The sequence below is a fragment of the Xyrauchen texanus genome, chromosome 5 (assembly GCF_025860055.1).
Source record: "Xyrauchen texanus isolate HMW12.3.18 chromosome 5, RBS_HiC_50CHRs, whole genome shotgun sequence".
Classification (NCBI taxonomy): Eukaryota; Metazoa; Chordata; class Actinopteri; order Cypriniformes; family Catostomidae; genus Xyrauchen; species Xyrauchen texanus.
This window is the reverse complement of record NC_068280.1, coordinates 14,182,849-14,201,998: the sequence shown is the minus strand read 5'-3', so window position 1 is coordinate 14,201,998 and position 19,150 is coordinate 14,182,849. Positions and strand designations below refer to the sequence as shown.

Here is a 19,150-nt window from a genome sequence, read left to right as displayed (position 1 = left end):
TTGATGAATCCTGAAACATGTAATCGTGTCTTCGCAGTAGATGCTCACGCCTTGACATTTTTTTTCTTCTAAATTATTTATTCAAAGGATATATAAGGAGTGAAAATGAATCTTTCCAGAAGAAGCGAAAGTGATTGGCAAGGTTTAGTGAACGAGGTAGGAAACGTAGATGTTATTGATAGGTTACTACATTATTATGCTTCTCTGCAGCCTATGAATCATCTAATAACATTCTGTTTATGAAGATATTTGAATGACCTTGGTTATGTGGTACCGACTTGACGTCCATAAAATGCAAAGAGTTCCCTAAATATGACCGATGTGATACGACGAACCACCGCTCAGAAAAACGTGAAAGCAATGCGTATAACTGTAATGCAGAAGTGTTTAGTTATTTTGCTCATCCTTCTCGCCAAACAGAGTAAATTGGTTGGATAGCACTCGGTATATCTTTAAAATCCTCTTATAGTAATGAACTCAGAAAGGAGGAAGGTCTGACACGATATTATCATCTGAAAGATTTACTTAAATCTTACGTCAAGATGCATCAACTGTGCTGAATAGACTTGAAATTAAAATTAGGCAGATCTTGAAAATGCTGGCTTTAAACGCTTTGCGATTTTCCAGAGATACATGTAAAATCTTTTTATCATATAGGCTACAGGTGCAGTGGGTAAGCATACATTTTGAGTTGCTACATATATGACAAAATGTGATATACTTATTTTTAGCTAAATTTGTTCTGTAGTGTGGACATAAAATATTTATTGTCTATATATGCTCTTATGGAATGAAATGGGTACTTTTATTCTCCAAAGTGGCATTCAACTGATCACAATGTATAGTCAGGACATCAATAATGTGAACAATTTCTATTACAATTTAAAACAAAATGTTCAGAACATCTTAAACTACTTTAAAGAGTGCTCATCAAAAAAATCCTCCATATGCAGCAATGACAGCTTTGCAGATCCTTGGCATTCTAGCTTTCAGTTTGTCCAGCTACTCAGGTGACATTTCACCCCACACTTGCCATAGATGTTGCTGTCTTGTCGGGCACTCACACGTACCTTACAGTCTAGCTGATCCCACAAAAGCTCAATGGTTTTAAGATCCATAACACTCTTTTCCAATTATCTGTTGTGCAATGTCTGTGTTTCTTTGCCCACTCTAACCTTTTCTCCTTTTTTTCAGTTTCAAAAGTGTTTTTTTCTTTTCTTTTTTCTTTTCTCCCCAATATGAAATGCCCTGGTCCCAGTGCTCTCTAAGTTCTCGTGGTGGCGTTGTGACTCACCTCAATCCAGGTGGCGGAGGACGAATCTCAGTTGCCTTCTTTGTGTGAGACCACCATGTCAATCCACACATCTTATCACGTGGCTTGTTGAGCACATTACCGGGGAGACATAGCGCGTGTGGAGGCCCACGCTATTCTCTGTGGCATCCATGCACAACTCACCACGCGCCCCACCGAGAGCGAGAACCACACATTATAGCAACCACGAGGAGGTTACCCCATGTGACTCTACCCTCCCTAGAAACCGGGACAATTGGTTACTTAGGAGACCAGGCTGAAGTCACTCAGCACGCCCTGGATTCGAACTCGTGACTCCAGGGGTGGTAGTCAGCGAGACAAACTTAAAGTGTACATTGCCACTGCATTATTAAACACTTTACATGCAGATATAAAACAAATTTAATCCTGAAGTTTAATTTGCTGAAGTTTAAAATCTCAAAACTATAATTTTTCTGGCTTCTGTACAGTCTCTATAGCACACACGCTGGGTTTTGTTTATGACACTGGTTCAGATGACAGTGAGTGAGCTTTTTTGGGCTATGCAAAAAGATGCTGCAGCTTGACCGTATCTCTCCCACACCTGGCTCAACTCTTGAGGCTGAAGTCTCCATTCTTCGTACAGTAAATCCACTCCTGTGTTTATTGTGACCAGAACATATTTAGCCACAGGAAGTGGGGAAAAACGTCAGTGAAGATACTTGAAGTGAAAAAAACCCCCCAAAACATTCTGCATTAATTTCATAATTTTTTAACGCTTTAAACAGTCAAGTTAATGTATTACATTTTCCAGACCTAATATATATATATATATATATATAAATTATACCTATACCACCAATGAAACAGGCCTTTATGAACCTAGAAACCATTTGCATAATATGTAGAAAAAATTATGTTAAAACTTAGAAGGTAAAGCCAGATGAGGAACTTGAATGTTCCCACCTAAGTGCAACAATTGCTCAAACTCTTCGAAGGAATTTTTCTTTAATCATCTTTTCTAAAACTCAAAACAATTGTTTGCTTCACCATGCTTGTGCAGTCATTTACCTGTAATTATGATTAATAATTTTTAATATTGTGGGTGTGCCTGGATACAGTTTGGGTGGGTCTACACCAATGCATTCATCTGAAGCATTAAAACACTGTTGTTTTCTTTCTGTGCCCAGTTCCTGGTGTGCAAGAGAAAGCTGGAGAGCAAGAAAGAGGCACTGCTGATCTTATCTAAAGAGCTGGACACCTGCCAACAGGAGCGCGATCAATTTAAATTAATGGCAAACCAGCTCCGTGAGCGGCACCAAGGGCTGAAGAAAAAGTACAGAGAGCTCATAGTATGTATTTCTATCCTAATTCAATTCTAAATTTAAAATATTTCAAATAAACACCAGTATTGAAGTGTGAAGTACAAGATTTTAAAATTATATTTTTTTCATTGATAGGATGGTGACCCCTCTCTGCCTCCTGAAAAAAGAAACCAAGTATGTCTTAGCATACCACCTACTTTCAATATTAACTTAAATACATACAGAAAAGACATTCTGTCCTCATTTACTCACCCTCATGTATTTTACAATCCCGTTTGTCTTTCTATCTTCTCCTGAACACAAAGGACATGTTGAGTGGAATGACAGCCTTAGTCACTATTCAGTTTTATTGTATGGTAAAAAAGATGCCATGAAAGTGAATGAGACTAACATACTGCCAAACATCTCTTTTTTTGTGTTACATGGAAAAAAGGAAGTCGTAGCAGTTTGGGAGTACATGATAGCTAAATGTAATTTTTGGGTGAACTATCCCTTTAAATATAGGCATTTCTCCAATTAGAAGCTTTGATGTGCACATGCATAAAACTGACTGTAATGGGGTTCATTTGTGGAGACAAGGAGGAAACGGGAAACTTATCTTCAACTCAAACAGGTAATCTTTTATTTCATTAACTCAAAAACATTCATTTAAATGGAACACAGTCAGGGCATGTGTGTGCCAGTTCTCTCTCTCCCAGTCTCTAGTGTGGTTCCTCCTTATATCGCTCTCCCAATTGCTCACTGCAACCAGAAACAGTTGTTAGACCTATTGTCCTCAGGTGTGTGTATTCTTACCTCTTCTTTCTATCCGGACAAATGCTCCACCACGCCCCCCCATCTCCACATACCCCACTGCACAACTCAGGCCAGGGAGGTACCTTCTATAATAGCCAGCCAGCCCAGGAACTGTCTCACCTTCTATATAGTCTTAGGTCTTGGGAAAGCCACAACTGCTGTGGTCTTATCAATTTGGGGGCACACCTGCCCATGACCCAAGTGGAACCCCAGTCTGTTGGTCCATCAGGCGCTGAAACGTAGCCGGGGCCCTAAACAAACCAAATGGAAGTGTCATGAATTGGTGTAAGCCAAACAGTGTGGAGAAGGTCGTTTTTTCGCGGGACATCGCCGTTAAGGGGATCTGTCAATAACCCTTTCTTAAATCCAGCGTCGAGTAAAAGCGAGCTGTGCCTCGCAGATCAAGCAGTTCATGAGTTGACTTCTCCGTAATCCACACAGAACCATCCACGCAGAACCAAGCCGACCCGTTGCTTTTATGGATTAGGACGACTGGGCTGGACCAATCACTGTGGGATTCTTCTATTACCCCCAGATCGAGCGCTGCCTCTAATTCATCCCGCACTACATTTTTCTTGTGCTCGGGAAGCCGGTAGGGATGACTATGTACACTATACCAGGCGTAGATTAGATATGGTGCTGTATGAGGTTTGCACGACCAGGCAGAGGTGAGAACAAGTCTGAAAAGTCTTTCTGCAACTTGGCAACCTCTGAGACTTGAGACGGTGAGAGGTGGTCTCCACAAGTGACCGGGGTGACATGATTGGTTTTTCTGTTCACCTCTAGCCCGAGCTCCGCCCTCTCTGCCAATGTCATGGGGACCTCCTCCCTCCATAATTTCAGGAGGTTTAGGTGGTATATTTGAAACGCGTCACCTCTATCTGCTTATTTTACCTCATAATCGAGATCTCCCACTCGTCGGGCGACCTCAAAGGGCCCTTGCCACTTGGCAGTTAATTTGGAGCTCGAGGTTGGGAGTAATGCAAGCGCTTTATCTCCCGTAGCCGAGCTCCCCTATCATACAGCTGGCTTTGTCGTTCTTATGCTTGGAGCATATTCTCCTGTGTTAGTTGACCCTAAGTGTGGAGTTTTGCTCTAAGATCAAGAACTTACTGAATTTCATATTTGCTGTTTGAAGGTAACTCCTCCCAAGCTTCCTGCATGACGTCAAGCACACCTTGTGGCCTACGCCCATACAGCAGGTCAAATGTGGAGGCTTGTGGAACCACTCGCACTGCAAATAATAGGGGTTTGAGCCACTTATCCCAATTCCTAGCATCCTCGTGTACGAACTTACGAATCATATTCTTCAGGGTTTTATTAAATTGTTCCCCCAACCCATCTGTTTGCGGGTGAGAAACACTGGTGCAAATTGATTTAAAACCCAACAATTGGTACAGTTTGCATAGTGTCTGGGACATAAATTTAGTGCCCTGATCAGTGAGGATTTCATTCAGATTCCCCACTCAGGAGATAATTCTGTTGAGTGCCAATGGACAAAGCGATGTCCATGTGGCGTCCTGTCTAATGGCCCGACGAGGTGCTTACCAATTCTTTCGAAGGGAACCTCAATCAAAGGAAGAGGGCACAAAGGTGCTCTTGGGTTAGCTGGTGGATTCACCAGCTGACATTCACGGCATGCTGTACACCACCTGTGAACATCCCTGTGAATGCCCGGGCCAAAAGAAATGGGCCTTTAGACGGTTTAGTGTTTTTTCTCCCCCTAAGTGACCCGCCATCAGACTATGATGAGCCTCTTTGGTATAAACAACTGGGTTGTATCTTCTTTTCTCTGAGCATCCTGTGTCACTTGAAACAACTGATCATTCATAATAGGAAAATATGGGTATGAGAGTTCAATGTCTGGCTGAATGCGTTGACCATCAATTACTTTCACTTGTCTCAGGGTTTCGTCTCGTGTGTGCTCCAGGGATTCCTTTAAGGGATTTGATACTAGGAAGTCGGGACCCTCCCTTGAGTCATCCTGACGTGGACCTGACATAGTCAGCCCTGGCTCCACCTCCCCAGCCAGCACGCGGTGTGTTGGCGACCCAGACCAATGTTCCCACCTTCATCAGGGTTACTGGCAGCAGGGAAACCCCCTGGGAACGGGGAGTCGGCTTCGGCGTTACCTTTCCTTACCTCCGGGGTACCGGGACTGGCTGCATGACAGGGACAGAGTGAGAGAGAAGAGCAGGGGAAAAACAAGAGGGAGGGGAGAGAGAGTGGGAGGGCTCTGCCCGCGGATACGCCGACAGATGTTCCTCAGCCAGTTGGACGGCTTCCTCCAGCGACGCTGGGTGGTGGCACTGGACCCACTCCGCCATTCCTTCCGGCATATGACAGAGCAGCTGTTGCAGCACCACGAGATTGATGACTCCCTCGGTATCACGGTCCATATCCAGCAACCAATTCCGACAGATGTCATGGAGGTGATGCATGAAGGAAAACAGACGGCTGCGCTCATTCATTTTCATTGAACAGAAGTGCTGTCGGTGCTGTTCAGGGCTGCGACCAACCCACTGCAAGCTGGACTTCTTCAGGCTGTTGTTGTTGTATACTAGGATACTCGCCACTGGTATTTGTTTCGCCACAAGCTGGGCTTCCCCGGAGAACAGTGGGATGAGACGGAGTGACTATTGCGCACACAGCCAGCTCGAGATCTCGTCAATCCTCTCAAAGAGGTCTAGAAATGCCTACGGATCATCTTCTGCCAGTGGCATGGGGGATGCTGTGTCCAGGTGCAGTAAGCTCCAGATCATCTACCGGTCTTCTGCTTGAGCCCGGAGCACCTCCTGGAACTGGCAGTCATGGCTTGAGCCTGATGTTAAGCATGGTACATACTGGCGAGGGGCTTGATGACTTCCGCCAATGGTGTGGACTCCATGTCAACCTATATTTCCTCCAAAGTCCCGGGTTTTGGCACCAGTAAAATGGGGTTAATTTGTGGAGACAAGGAGGAAATGGGAAATGTGACTTCAACTTAAACAGGTAATCTTTTATTTCTTAACTCAAAATCATTCATTTAAATGGATCACAGTCAGGGTATGTGTGTGCTAGCTCTCTCCCAGTCTCTAGTGTGGTTCCTCCTTATATTGCTCTCCCCATTGCTCACTGCAATCAGAAACAGGTGTTAGACATATTGTGCTCAGGTGTGTGCACTCTTACCGCTTCTCTCTCTCAGGACAAATGCTCAACCAGGCCCCACCATCTCCACACTGACCATAGATTAAGATTTGACTACTTTGATTGGTATGTTCACAAAACACTGAATGAATTAAGTAGTCAACCTAATACACAACTCAGTGTTGAAAGGTTGAGTGTGTTGTGAACAGATGTCTTTAAAGTGATAGTTCACCAAAAAAGAAAATTCTCTCATAATTTACTCACCCTCATTCCATCCCAGATGTGTATGACTTTCTGTCTTCTGCTTAATACAAACAAAGATTTTTAGAAGAATATTTCAGCTCTGTAGTTCCATACAATGCAAGTGAATGGTGGCCAGAATCCAAAAATCATATAAAGGCTGCATAAAAGTTATCCATATAACTCCAGTGGTTTAATTTTTATCTTTAGAAGCGATATGATACAGATCAATATTTAAGTACTTTTTACTATCAATCTCCATTTTCACTTTCACATTCTTCTTCTATTGTTTTGGGCATTTCACATTCACTTTGTGAATATCGTCACCTACTGGGCAGGGAGAAGAATTTATTGCTAAAAAGGACTAAAATATTGATCTGTTTTTCACCAACACTTATCATATCGCTTTTAAAGGTATGGATTTAACCACTGGATTTGTATGGATTGCTTTTATGCTGCCTTTATGTGCATTTTGGAGCTTCCAAATTATTGTACCTTTTTACTTGCATTATGAGGACCTACAGAGCTGAAATATTCTTCTAAAAATCTTCGTTTGTGTTTTGCAGAAGAAATAAAGTCATACACAACTGAGATGGCACTAGGGTTAGCAAGATGAATAAGATAATTTTCATTCTTGGGTGAACTATCCCTTTAACTTGCCACAGGTCAATCTGGCCCAGTTACTCAGAGACTCCCGAGAACAGAACAAACAGCTGAGTGAAGAGTTGAAGGAACTGAGCCAACGTTTAACAGAGGTGCAGGGGGATAACAAGGTATTGGCTCCACTATGCACACTAGTCAGCTTGTTTCTTTTTATGCCTTAGCCTTATGCAGATATTTGCATGGTTTATTTCAAACTGATCGAGTGAAATGTTTGGTTACAGCATATGAGGCCTCAAGCATTATTATCACTATTGTGGTGGGACAGATATCTGCAAACGTTTTCTTTCATAGCTGCTGAGGATGACCATCACAAAGCAGCGTCTAGGGGATGAGGAGGTAGGGGCTCGCCACTTTCCAGCCCACGAGAGAGAAGATCTTGTTCAGCAGTTAGAAAGAGCTCAAGAACAGGTGCGTTGCTCTTGGCATTCCACACCCATAAAAATGGTGACTAAGGGGAGCATTCTACCAATATTCTCATTTTGAGTTTCCTTGAAAAAATATATTCAAACAGGGTTGGAACAACATGAAAATGAGAAAATTATGGCAGAATTTTCATTTTTGGGTATAATATCCCTTTAAGAATACCTCGTTGTGTCACATCTTGCAGATCATTTTTGTGGACATTGGTTTCATAGATCTGAGTGTAAAATAACACTCTAAATTATACGAAAAACAAAGGAATATATGTTTTGTGACTTTACCTTGTGGTTTGTAGAATGAAGCACTGGAGCAAAGCTTAAAGGCAGCCACAGATGAACTCCAGGATGTGAGAGCAGAGTGTAAAGTGTACCAGGAGAAAGCCCATAGACTAAATCTGGAAATCAACCACATCCTGGGTAGCCATGAGAACTGCATCCTGGATATAGATGCTCTATGTATGGAGAACAGGTCAGTGGTGCCTTGCTCAGGATACATCTCACACATTTAGCATTAATAGTAGGAGTCAAAGAAATAAGATGCACTGATATTGAAATATTGAAGACACAAAATTAAGATCAATTTGCAGAGAAGTCACATAACTCGCACGCAATTACCGAAATCCATAAACCAGTCCAAGATTGTGTTCAACTACATCCAAAATACTTTATATTGGGAATTTATATTAAAAATGTGAGAAATCCATCAGTAACATGGCTTAGTAGTTCAGAGTGCTTTTTGCAAGACTTGTCAGTGGAACACAAATATAACTGGCTTTTAACTGGTTAATAATTACCCTTTATAAGAAAGTAGGATTTATTGTAAGAATATGAAATTTATTAGAATTTTGGTGAGACTGACCTCTGGTGGTGTACTATGAAAATTACAGGCATTGATGTGACCTTTACATGTATTCATGTATTGTTTCATGGCAGTCCCATGGTATATTAATAACTGAAATAACAATTTAAACATGCCTATTATCTTTTTTCTGATTAATAATGTTTTATTGATTCACATATTTAACACAGAAAAACCAAACATATATATACACCGAATCAACAATTAACCCCCACTAGTACCCCTCCCCTCTCCTTCCCAATCCCCAACCCCACACTTCTCCCCCAACAACATCTTCATCAAGTCCATAAAAAGATTCTCCTCCCAATATTGTGTCATGAGGGGTGCCAGCTGCTTGCAACATCCCTTCAAGATCTATAAAAAAGCCATGCTCATCAATGTTAGGTGCGTACATATTAGTCAAAATAAGTCTTTGCCCCTAAATTTCAGCTAAAACAATAATGAATCTTCCTAATTTATCTTTAATCTGTTTAAGACATTTTAATTGTAGATGTTTATCTACATCGGCAGATTGCCCTGTGACCCTGTGAGCTCGCTCGATTTCCAGCTTATGGACTGTTATGTCGAGCTGACTCGGAAGGAGCCCGTCCAGGAATTTCACCATATCATGAACTTCTTCGGCCTCAGGAATTCCAACAATCCAGACATTAATCCGCTGACTATGATTTTCCATATCCTCCAACTTTTCCCAGACACGCTCCAAATCCACCATGGTCGCTAGAGGATTAGTAGCTAATTCCCTCTCCGATGACTCCAGATAATCTATATGTTTCTCAACATCACCCACTCTTGTAACCAACTCGTCTCCATGGCAGTGATTGATCGACGTATTACAGCAAGATCCTCCAAGTCGGCAACTACCATCGTCAGTATTGCCGACAAGTTCAACAAATCTCGAGCTTGAGAAAGTAAGCTTCTTTTAATATCTCCAGAGCCCGAGGATTTTTAATTCTTTGACATATTGTCTTCCTAGAACAGTTAAGGATCAGGGTGTATCGAATCTCACCGGTTTATGACATAAAAAATATTAAAACTAGCTAAGTGCGCATAGCTCGCCGTTCACACCTCGCATGTTGTCACGTGACCCCCACATGCCTATTATCTTAAACATGCCCATGGTATTTCAGCTAGTCTTGTTGTGGATATTTGTTTATTAGGTTATAGGTATACAACTTGCATTTGGCTTTGTTTTTGTAGATATCTGCATGAGTGTCTTTTGCAGCTTCAGGAGGAGGTCAGTCTCCTCAAATCAAATGTCATGAAGTACAAGGTATTTATTACATACACAACCAAAATTATGTGCATGCAAGTGAAACTTTAAGGAGAGACATTTTCAATCTCCATTCACATGTAGAGAATGTACAAATGTGTTTAATTCCAGAATGCTTTAGAAAGCAAGAAGAACTGCAAAGGCAATGGCAAAAACAACAGCAGTGCTCTGACCGGTGTCCTGTCTGCCAAACAAGGTACTACACTAGACTTGTACAGTAGTACTGTGACATTAAAGATGCACACAATACTTTTTCTTTCATAAAGTGAATATCAGTTTTGACAAATATAGTTCAAATGATGTAGACTCTAATGAGAAGAAGACTCCAGTCATATCTGTGAGTGAGAAAATGCTGTTTTAATTCTACATGGAGCAGGTCACTCCCTCATGGTGGCCACCATTTTGAGATCACAAGTAGCAATACTGCAAATTCAAGTAGCATTACTGCTATTTTTAAGAACAATATTGATGTTCACTTGAAGTGCCTTTCCAATGCTCAAGGTGCTTTACAAAGTGCATCTAAACAACACAAGCAAACTGAACAATGTACCCACAGTAAAGACACAACATAACAACAGAGGACATGTCAAAATATAGTCCATGTAATGATGTTATGGGGGGAATTTACAACTTTGGGTGAACTATCCTTTTAAATGTATTCTTCAACATTCTTTTAAAGAATAATGTTTTGAAGCTGAGCTACGGCTCATATGTTTCCAGTGCAAGAGCTTTTGCTGTCTGAGGAGAATGGGTGCAGTCTCCCAGTCACTCCTCAGTCCATTAGTGATCTGAAGTCTCTGGCCACAGCTCTGCTGGAGACCATTCATGAGAAGAACATGGTCATTCAGCATCAACGCCAAACCAACAAGTATGTTGCAACACTACACTATAACAATGTGAATCAGGAAAACTTTTTATCACAAGTACATTTGAAAAATCTTTTTAATTTTCTTATTTTTATTTGGTTGGTTGGTTTGTTTAGTGTTTTATTCATTTGTAACTTTTTTATCGATTTGTTTTATTTATTGATTGATTTGTTTCACCTTGTTCATGCCCCAGAAATAGCCTTTTTGTGCTGATATGGCATTAAACAACATCTTTCTAGTTGCAGAAAATGTTGATAATTGTGCTGTATTACACTTGCACAAATTATAAATTGACACTGTCAGAAATGTGTGACAATCAAACCATACATAAATACAGTACATTAAAGGTGCTTTAAGTGATTTTAGCCATTCTAACTTCCACGAGACTGAGCCGAGGATTTAGCCATACCCCCCCTTTCCAAAACACCACACCAATATTTTTGAAACCGACACAAAGCATGTTCCTACAGTTGTCAAATACAACAGTAGCGAAATAGCGGCCTCAACTGACAAATTATAAATCTGAATATTGCATTAAGCCTCAATTCTCAAAGTACTCCTCGCTGCAGACTGAAGCACGATGATGTAGTGGATCCCATGCGTTTTGGATTTCAGTGATGTAGTTTATTACCGTAGCATACTTAATGGTCATTAATATAGTATATATTCTAGGGCTGTCAATCGTTGAAAAGTTTTAATCGAATTATTGACATGGTGTCTCGATTAATTAATCGCGATTAATCGCATATACAAATATTTACTGAGAAAGCTCATCATATAACAATAACTCAATATATAATGATGAAATAATGATACATAGTTATCTTTAAATATTAAAAAATTATATATTTTATATATATATATAAAATAAAAAAACATATTCAGATAATTAAAATGCATTACATTCTTGTGGCAGAAGAGTTAATCATTAATAAGACAATACAAAAAGCGGTTTTAGAATACAATGTATTGTTTACTACCATAGTATTGATCATAAGTCAATCATTGGCAACAGTTCACAGCAATCCATTTCAGAAGTGAATTTGTCAATCAGTTATAGATTTATTATGAGGGCTTGTTTAAGGGTCCGTCAATGAACAGACATGCTTGTGTAGCGTCTTGGATGCATTGCGTCATAAACATAACATTTTTAGGACACTGTGTCAAGTTAAATATAGTTTAATACTTAGAACACATATTGAGATCCCTTAGTTCGGATTTGCTCTCCATCAAGTGCTTTGAACGCAAGAATTTAATGCATGTATGTGTTGTTCTGCTGCTCAAGGGGGTTTTTCTTCACTATATAAACTGGGCATTACCACGCAGCTGAAGTTTCACTTACTGCCTTCTGGAGTAAACAGGTGGTACTACATGCTTGCATTTCTCAGGAATCTTCCATATTATGTTCCAGGGGGCATTTTGATTAATGCCGTTAATTTTTTTAACGTGTTATTTTTAGTCAAATTAATCACACTGAATTAACACGTTAAATCGACAGCCCTAATATATTCTTATAACACACACACACACACTTATGTATTAGGGCTACACAATTAATTAAAATAAAATTGCAATATGATATTGGATTATTAAACCGCAAAGGGCTACGACAATTTAATTAGATGAATAAATAAATTAAGCTGTTCGCTTCAAGGTCTTTGCATGCAGCTCTGTCTTGTCTGTATTGAGTATATGCATTATTACAATAATTTACATTTTTGGGTGAACTATCCCTTTAAGCTTACATACTTTTACCGCAATGAGATAAAGTCAATTTTGTTTATGTTTAAACAGAATCCTGGGAAACCGGGTTGCAGAACTGGAGAGGAAGTTAAAAACATTGGAAGTGTCTGGGTTGTGGAGTCTTCCAGGTAAGTATCACAAACAATCCTATGCAGTTTCTATCCTCATTTTATACATTGATCATTGAGTGTATTTTCATTCTCTTATACTTGCTCTTAATTACGATTAATATTTTAGGTACATCTTTGTAAAAGAACATACTTCTCTTGCTTATTTGAAACTTTTAATTTACTTTATTGCTCTCCCATTTCTGCTTTCCTTCTTTTCTCTCTTGAGGCATCACCTACAATGTGTCTCTTGGACTTGGGAGTACGTCTATTATCCAGTATAATTTTGCCTTTTATTCTTTACTGCTACTCTTTGTCTTGATTTTTTTATCTTCATCTCTTTCTATGTAATTGCACATTAGTGTTTGGCCTTGTCAGGTGGTCTACTTTAAGATGTGGATATACAGTTTTGCAAAAATATTAAATTTACATTATTATTTCTAAATCAAATAGAGTCTCTTAACAACTTTTGTAATTCTGGTAATATAACTATAATTTGCATTAAGTACATACATTCGTGTTGACTCCTATGTCCTTGACAGGAAGGAATGCTGTTATTGTCCTTAGTGACTCTCAACATGTTCAGTCCACCACAGAACAGTCAGTACATCTAACACCAGAGTCAATGGGTGAGTTACTTCATTTAATATACCATTAATTATTTTTAAATGTATATGAAATTAAATGTTTATTCCCAGAAAAGAGAGAAACTGTACATTTTAAAGTGATTTGGACTTTTCATTTGGGGGAAATCTAGCATATATGTGGCCTCAAAGATAACGGACATAGACTAAAAGCCACAAATCACATTTCATGGGCTGTTTAAGTACCCAGAAGTAAAAAATTAATTAAAATATGTTAAATACGATAAAATATTATTTCTGAAGTTTGTTTTAAGTTTTTGTAGTAGTTTAGAAAGAAAAAGTGCATGAATAATTATGCTTATTAAAAATGTCTTTGTAATGATCTTTGTGGTTTAATCTCACTTGAGTAGGAGATGAAGAGATAGTGACTGGAGAAGAGGTCACAGAGGACACTGGACTCAGTACAGACATCAGCCAAGATGACTGTCAAGCTGTAGCAGTTGAGGTGAACCAAACGAGTGGTTATTTAAGCACCACATATTTGGTCTCTCAAACTCCACAATCCAGTAAACCAGTGAAAAGTATCCTGCCTTTGGCGAGCACAAAGTGTAAATCCCTTGCTTGTTGTGACTCTGAGAAGCCTGTGTGTCTTGCAGAAAGCAGATCAGAAAAATTTGAGATTCGAGCACGACAAAACAATGAAGATTTGGAAAGCCTACATCAATCTATGAACAGGGAAGTGTCTTTCAAAAGTTTGGAACAAGAGGCTGAGAATTATGTTCCTGTTGTTTATTCTGAGGTGAACAGCTTGCCTTTGGCATCAGAGACTTGTGACAATTTTGACTGTATCTCTACATCAGAGCCTTGTACATCAGAACAGCAAAGAGAACGATCAGTTGATGAAGAAACTGAGCATGCTTCCCTAAACACAAGTCCTCTTGCTCAAAATCCATTACACCAGAAATGAATGTCATTCAAAAATGTATAAAGAAAACCTCCATTGTTTTAAAACCTTAAAACTTAAAAAGATGTGTTCTGCACTTTATTCTTAAAAGTACACAATGGAAATGACTGCGGCAAGAGGATTAATGAAGATTAATTTTAACATTAATCTTAAATTAAAACTATGGAAATTGAACATGAATTCCTAAATGTTAAAAATAAACAAAGAAATATTAAGCAGAATGTAAACCGCGGGGTGGCTATTAAAATGAACAATGTTGTAAAGAAAGCACTTTCTGGGAGGGTTTCTGAGATTTGAGATCATCAAGAATGTCAGGTGATGTGTTGTATGTGCAGTCACCATTTGCACATGTGATGGTACTACCAGCTGAACTATAAAACTCGTGTTTTTTTTCTCTCCCATTGTGAAAGTTTATTTCAAACACATCTTTGTGTCTTGGCTGTTTTATATGTCTTTGCAATTGCCTCTGAGGTGTATTTTGTGTGTAAACTTGACAAAAACTTAGTTTTGAGTCGTGAGGCTTATCTCTCAAACTTAACAAATGCAACATGCATCTCATACGGGTATAAAGGAAGGGGCGTGCACACCGCTCATTCAGATTTTCTCTTCGGAGCCAAGCGGTCGCTATTTCATTGAGAAATAAGCAAGCTGAATTCCCATGGTTTCCATTCACCAGTGCTGGATCCTTGTGGCGCATTACAGCGGCTTTCTCCCCTCTCTGCGTGGGTGCACTGCAGATATCGCCCCTGGGCGCTTCAGCAGATCACTTAGTGTATTCTAAAAGAGTATTTTCCCTCCTAAAAGAGTATATTCTAAAAGAGCGGCACACATTGGAACATCTTTTTAAAGACGCTTCTTTGTAAAGATGCCCTTCCAGTTGTGTGTTAGTCCTGGATGTGGTCGATATCTCTCACCTTCAGATGGCCACGATCATTGTCTTACGTGCCTGTGCGCTGCCCATACCGAGACATCATTCGTGGATGCGTCGTCCTCATGGCAACGTGCTTTCCCGGGCAGCATCGGGCTAGAGTGGAACTCTCCCCTACACCCTCACGGCTTTACGATTGGTATCTGTGCTCGCAGCACCGCTCACAGCCATGCCACGCCCCAGTTCCTTTCTTCCCGGAAGTGCATGAGGAGCTGATAAGATTGTGGACTGCACCTTTTACTGTCTGGTCCTGATCTTTCGGCTTCTCCTCCTTCACTACCCTCGATGGTGGGGCGGCCAAGGGCTACTCGGCGATGCCCCCAGTGGATAAGGCGCTCGCGGTGCACCTACGCCCGCAGAGCGCTGCCACTTGCCACGGGTGCCCGAAGTTCCCATCTAGCGCCTGTAGGTTTACATCGTCCCTGGCGGCCAAAGCCTACAGTGCCGCTGGACAAGCCGCCTACGCCCTGCACGCCATGGCTCTCCTGCAAGTCCACCAAGCCAAGGTGCTGAAAGAGCTGCATGAGGGTAGTCCCGCCCCGGGATTGATGCAGGAACTGCGCTCGGTGACCGACCTCACCCTCTGGGCGACGAAGGTCATGGCGCGGTCTCTTGGGCAGGCGATGTCCACCTTGTGGTCCAGGAGCACCACCTTTGGCTCAACCTTGTCGAGATGAGAGAGGCCGACAAGATGTGGTTCCTTAACGCCCCCATTTCCCAGGCTAGCCTATTCGGCGACAACATCGAGGACTTTGCCCAGCAGTTCTCGGCAGTGAAGCAGCAGACGGAGATCATCCTGCCCAGAATGCGCGGTGGCTCAAGACCCCGCACTCCCTGTGGCGGCTGCACCGGCTCCGCCTCGGCCTGCCCCCACGGCCCCAAGAAGAAGGCTTCGAAGCGCCCCGGAGACGTGAAACCCAGGGACCAGGAGACCTGCTATTCCGGAGCAGGTGAACAGACCACTCCATCCCCTGGTGGAGGGTCAGTAGGAGAATCTTTTGTTCCTTTTTCATTTAATTTTGCCACATGCCCAAGTAGCTGTGGTACCCAAAGAACAGTTTCCTCAGTCCCTGGGTTACATAACCAGTGTTTACGGCCGTTACCCCGACCACCATCTTCTATCTCTCTCAGGTCCAGCGCCCCAGCAGGAGTTTCCCCGCCCCTGCGCACCAAGCTGTGGTACATACATACTCAAACTCGGAAGGTTTCGACGGACCGTTGGGATGAAAAACCTCCTATCCCCTCCTCGACCGATCTGCTGGTGAGTATCAGGAGTCAGGTAAGTGCTTCGATGTCTCTCAACTCAGCACCACCACAGGGCTCAAACCCCATCAATGAGGCTTCTCTGACTCCGCCCCGCTACGAGGCTCCACCCGCCGGTACGTCCGACGAGATTGTTCCCCATGTCCCCCTTTCCCGGAGCTTGCACGCGTGGCTCGTGCTTTCCAACCCGTCGCGATGGCTGACCCGGACCTTCCGACTCGGCTACGCAATAAAATTCACCATGCACCCGCCCAGGTTCAGCACGGTGTAGGGCGAGAACGCCACCACCTTGCATGTTGTAATCGCCACGCTTCTCCGTGAGAAAGTCCTCCCTTTCGGCTTGTCCTTGTCCCCTTGCATCTTCACCAAGGTCAGAGACACCCTTGCCCCGTTAACCCTCTGGGGTCGTTAACCGCGCCGGCGCGTCCTGCTGGATATTTTCGTCATTACAGCAGAAACAACTTAAAATACTCATTTACGTCATTTTTGGGTACATACAGATAAGTGTAAGACATCATTAGAGACTATAAAGCATCTACTTTTATTTGTGTACACTCACAATAACAACAAAACCTTGTGCTTTTGTAAAAGAAAGAAAATAAAAAGGGTGAGCTTTCAGCAGTCTCTGTGTTCACGAGCATATTTCAGAAACACATCACTAAAATGAACCGAAACTCCGTGAATACGTATCACACAAACATGAAACATATGTCTAAAGAAAGCTTAAAATGTATACTTTTAAATAAAACTATTCCAATTTTTAAAAAACAATTCTCCTGCAATGCAATCTGTTTGAAACAAAGCGATGTACAGTTTTTACTGGTCTATCTAATTATCTGTAATGTGATCTCACCCACCAGCAGAGTGCGACATTCATACGCTAATGTGCTGAGACGATCAACACAAATGTACACGGCCCCGACTGTGAGGTTGTAAACACATTTCATTCATTTTTCTGCGCATTTGCAACGACACACAGGCGAGAAAGCTCCAGGATATTATGGAAGATTTAACATTTTCCTCAGAAGAAGAGAGGGACTCCGGTGAACGTTTGTATTTTGAAGAGAGACTTGATCCAGCCAAGGATACAATTTCAGACGAGTAAGTCAATTAGTTTTCATTAGTTGACATGCTATTGTATATGTTCATATTTTACTAGTGGGACTGTTTCCAGACTTGCCAGCCAGGATTCAGAGTATTGACATTTGAAATATATCCTAATAAGCAAGTTTTAGTTACATTTAAATGCTGTTTCAGCTAAGTCCGAAATACACATTTAGGTCTTTATTTTACTACACTTCGTCTGTTTGCGTCTGTGGATTTCTCATAAATTCAACAAAAGTTTGCGTTCTTAATCAACATACTTCTCCGCGATCCCTGCCGTCACGCTGGTAGTGTGCCGGTGGAATGCATGTTTAGTTCCACTGGCCTACTGCTCAATGGCAAACGATCGTCACTTGCTCCTTCAAGGTGTAATATGATAAGCTTCATCCATGATAATGGCAAGTTATTGTATACAACTTAGCCTACATACATTTAGCCTAAACACAACACACTGTAGGCTATTTGAAAATGTTTAGTAGCATACAGACTACAAAATAAATATGTACATACGTTGTGAAAGTAAAATCTGGTGTTTTCTTTATTACATTGTATTGCATTTTGTAGAAATATAGTGTAAGCCATGCACACAGACCATGTACTTGAGTTAAAGTAAAGATACTCAAGGTAAAATATTACTCAAGTAAAAGTAGAAGTGCTGCCTTTAAACATTCACTTGAGTAAAAGTACAAAATGATTTGCCTTCAATTGTACTTAAGTATCCAAGTACTATGATTTTTTTATGGCCATAATGTCCTATTATAATTTGTACAAGACTCTTGCTTAAGTCAGTCTACATGAAGACTAATGTCACTCTTGGCACACCAATCTATTAATAATGACATTAATTAGTCAGATGTATATATATATATATATATATATATATATATATATATATATATATATATATATATATATATATAAATGACATTAATTAGTCAGATGTGATATATATATATATATATATATATATATATATATATATATATATATATATATATATTTGAATTGAATAATTTTTTGTGTGTTTAATTTTGGAGGGAAGGGGACTGTTCCCATAAGGTATAATACATTTACAGTATTTACTGTATACAGTGGGTACGGAAAGTATTCAGACCCCCCTTAAATTTTTCACTCTTTGTTATATTGCAGCCATTTGCTAAAATCATTTGAGTTCATTTTTTTCCTCATTATTGTACACACAGCACCCCATATTGACAAAAAAAAAAAACACAGAATTGTTGACATTTTTGCACATTTATTAAAAAAGAAAAACTGAAATATCACATGGTCCTAAGTATTCAGACCCTTTGCTGTGACACACATATATTTAACTCAGGTGCTGTCCATTTCTTCTGATCATCCTTGAGATGGTTCTACACCTTCAATTGAGTCCAGCTGTGTTTGATTATACTGATTGGACTTGATTAGGAAAGCCACACACTTGTCTGTATAAGACCTTACAGCTCACAGTGCATGTCAGAGAAAATGAGAATCATGAGGTCAAAGGAACTGCCTGAAGAGCTCAGAGACAGAATTGTGGCAAGGCACAGATCTGGCCAAGGTTACAAAAAAAATTCTGCTGCCCTTAAGGTTCATAAGAGCACAGTGGCCTCCATAATCCTTA

The 19,150-nt window shown here is 40.7% G+C and overlaps 1 protein-coding gene across 3 annotated transcripts; it reads left to right on the top strand.

Moving 5' to 3' along the window:
• Nucleotides 1–14,623, top strand: ccdc149b (coiled-coil domain containing 149b). 3 transcript variants are annotated; one of them, XM_052127520.1, is made up of 14 exons: nt 1–156; nt 2,461–2,622; nt 2,731–2,769; nt 7,422–7,529; nt 7,711–7,827; nt 8,135–8,307; nt 9,895–9,967; nt 10,079–10,163; nt 10,688–10,835; nt 12,628–12,704; nt 12,913–12,945; nt 13,226–13,312; nt 13,678–13,772; nt 13,924–14,125. In XM_052127520.1, the coding sequence occupies exons 1-14, from the start codon at nt 106–108 to the stop codon at nt 13,996–13,998; spliced, it is 1,323 nt and encodes a 440-aa protein (XP_051983480.1). In that variant the 5' UTR covers nt 1–105; the 3' UTR covers nt 13,999–14,125. The 3 variants fall into 3 exon arrangements, with proteins under 3 accessions (XP_051983480.1, XP_051983478.1, XP_051983479.1); XM_052127518.1 differs by having other exon boundaries at nt 13,678–14,623; XM_052127519.1 differs by lacking the exon at nt 12,913–12,945 and having other exon boundaries at nt 13,678–14,622.
• The last annotated feature ends 4,527 nt before the right edge of the window (nt 14,624–19,150 follow it).

Bases quoted from the DNA above. Each gene is read 5' to 3' on its own strand.
- ccdc149b (XM_052127518.1), top strand. From the start codon at position 106: ATGAATCTTTCCAGAAGAAGCGAAAGTGATTGGCAAGGTTTAGTGAAC. The intron at 10,836-12,627 runs GTATGTTGCAAC...ATGTTTAAACAG, and splicing joins CATCAACGCCAAACCAACAA to AATCCTGGGAAACCGGGTTG. The intron at 13,313-13,677 runs GTGAGTTACTTC...TCACTTGAGTAG, and splicing joins TCTAACACCAGAGTCAATGG to GAGATGAAGAGATAGTGACT.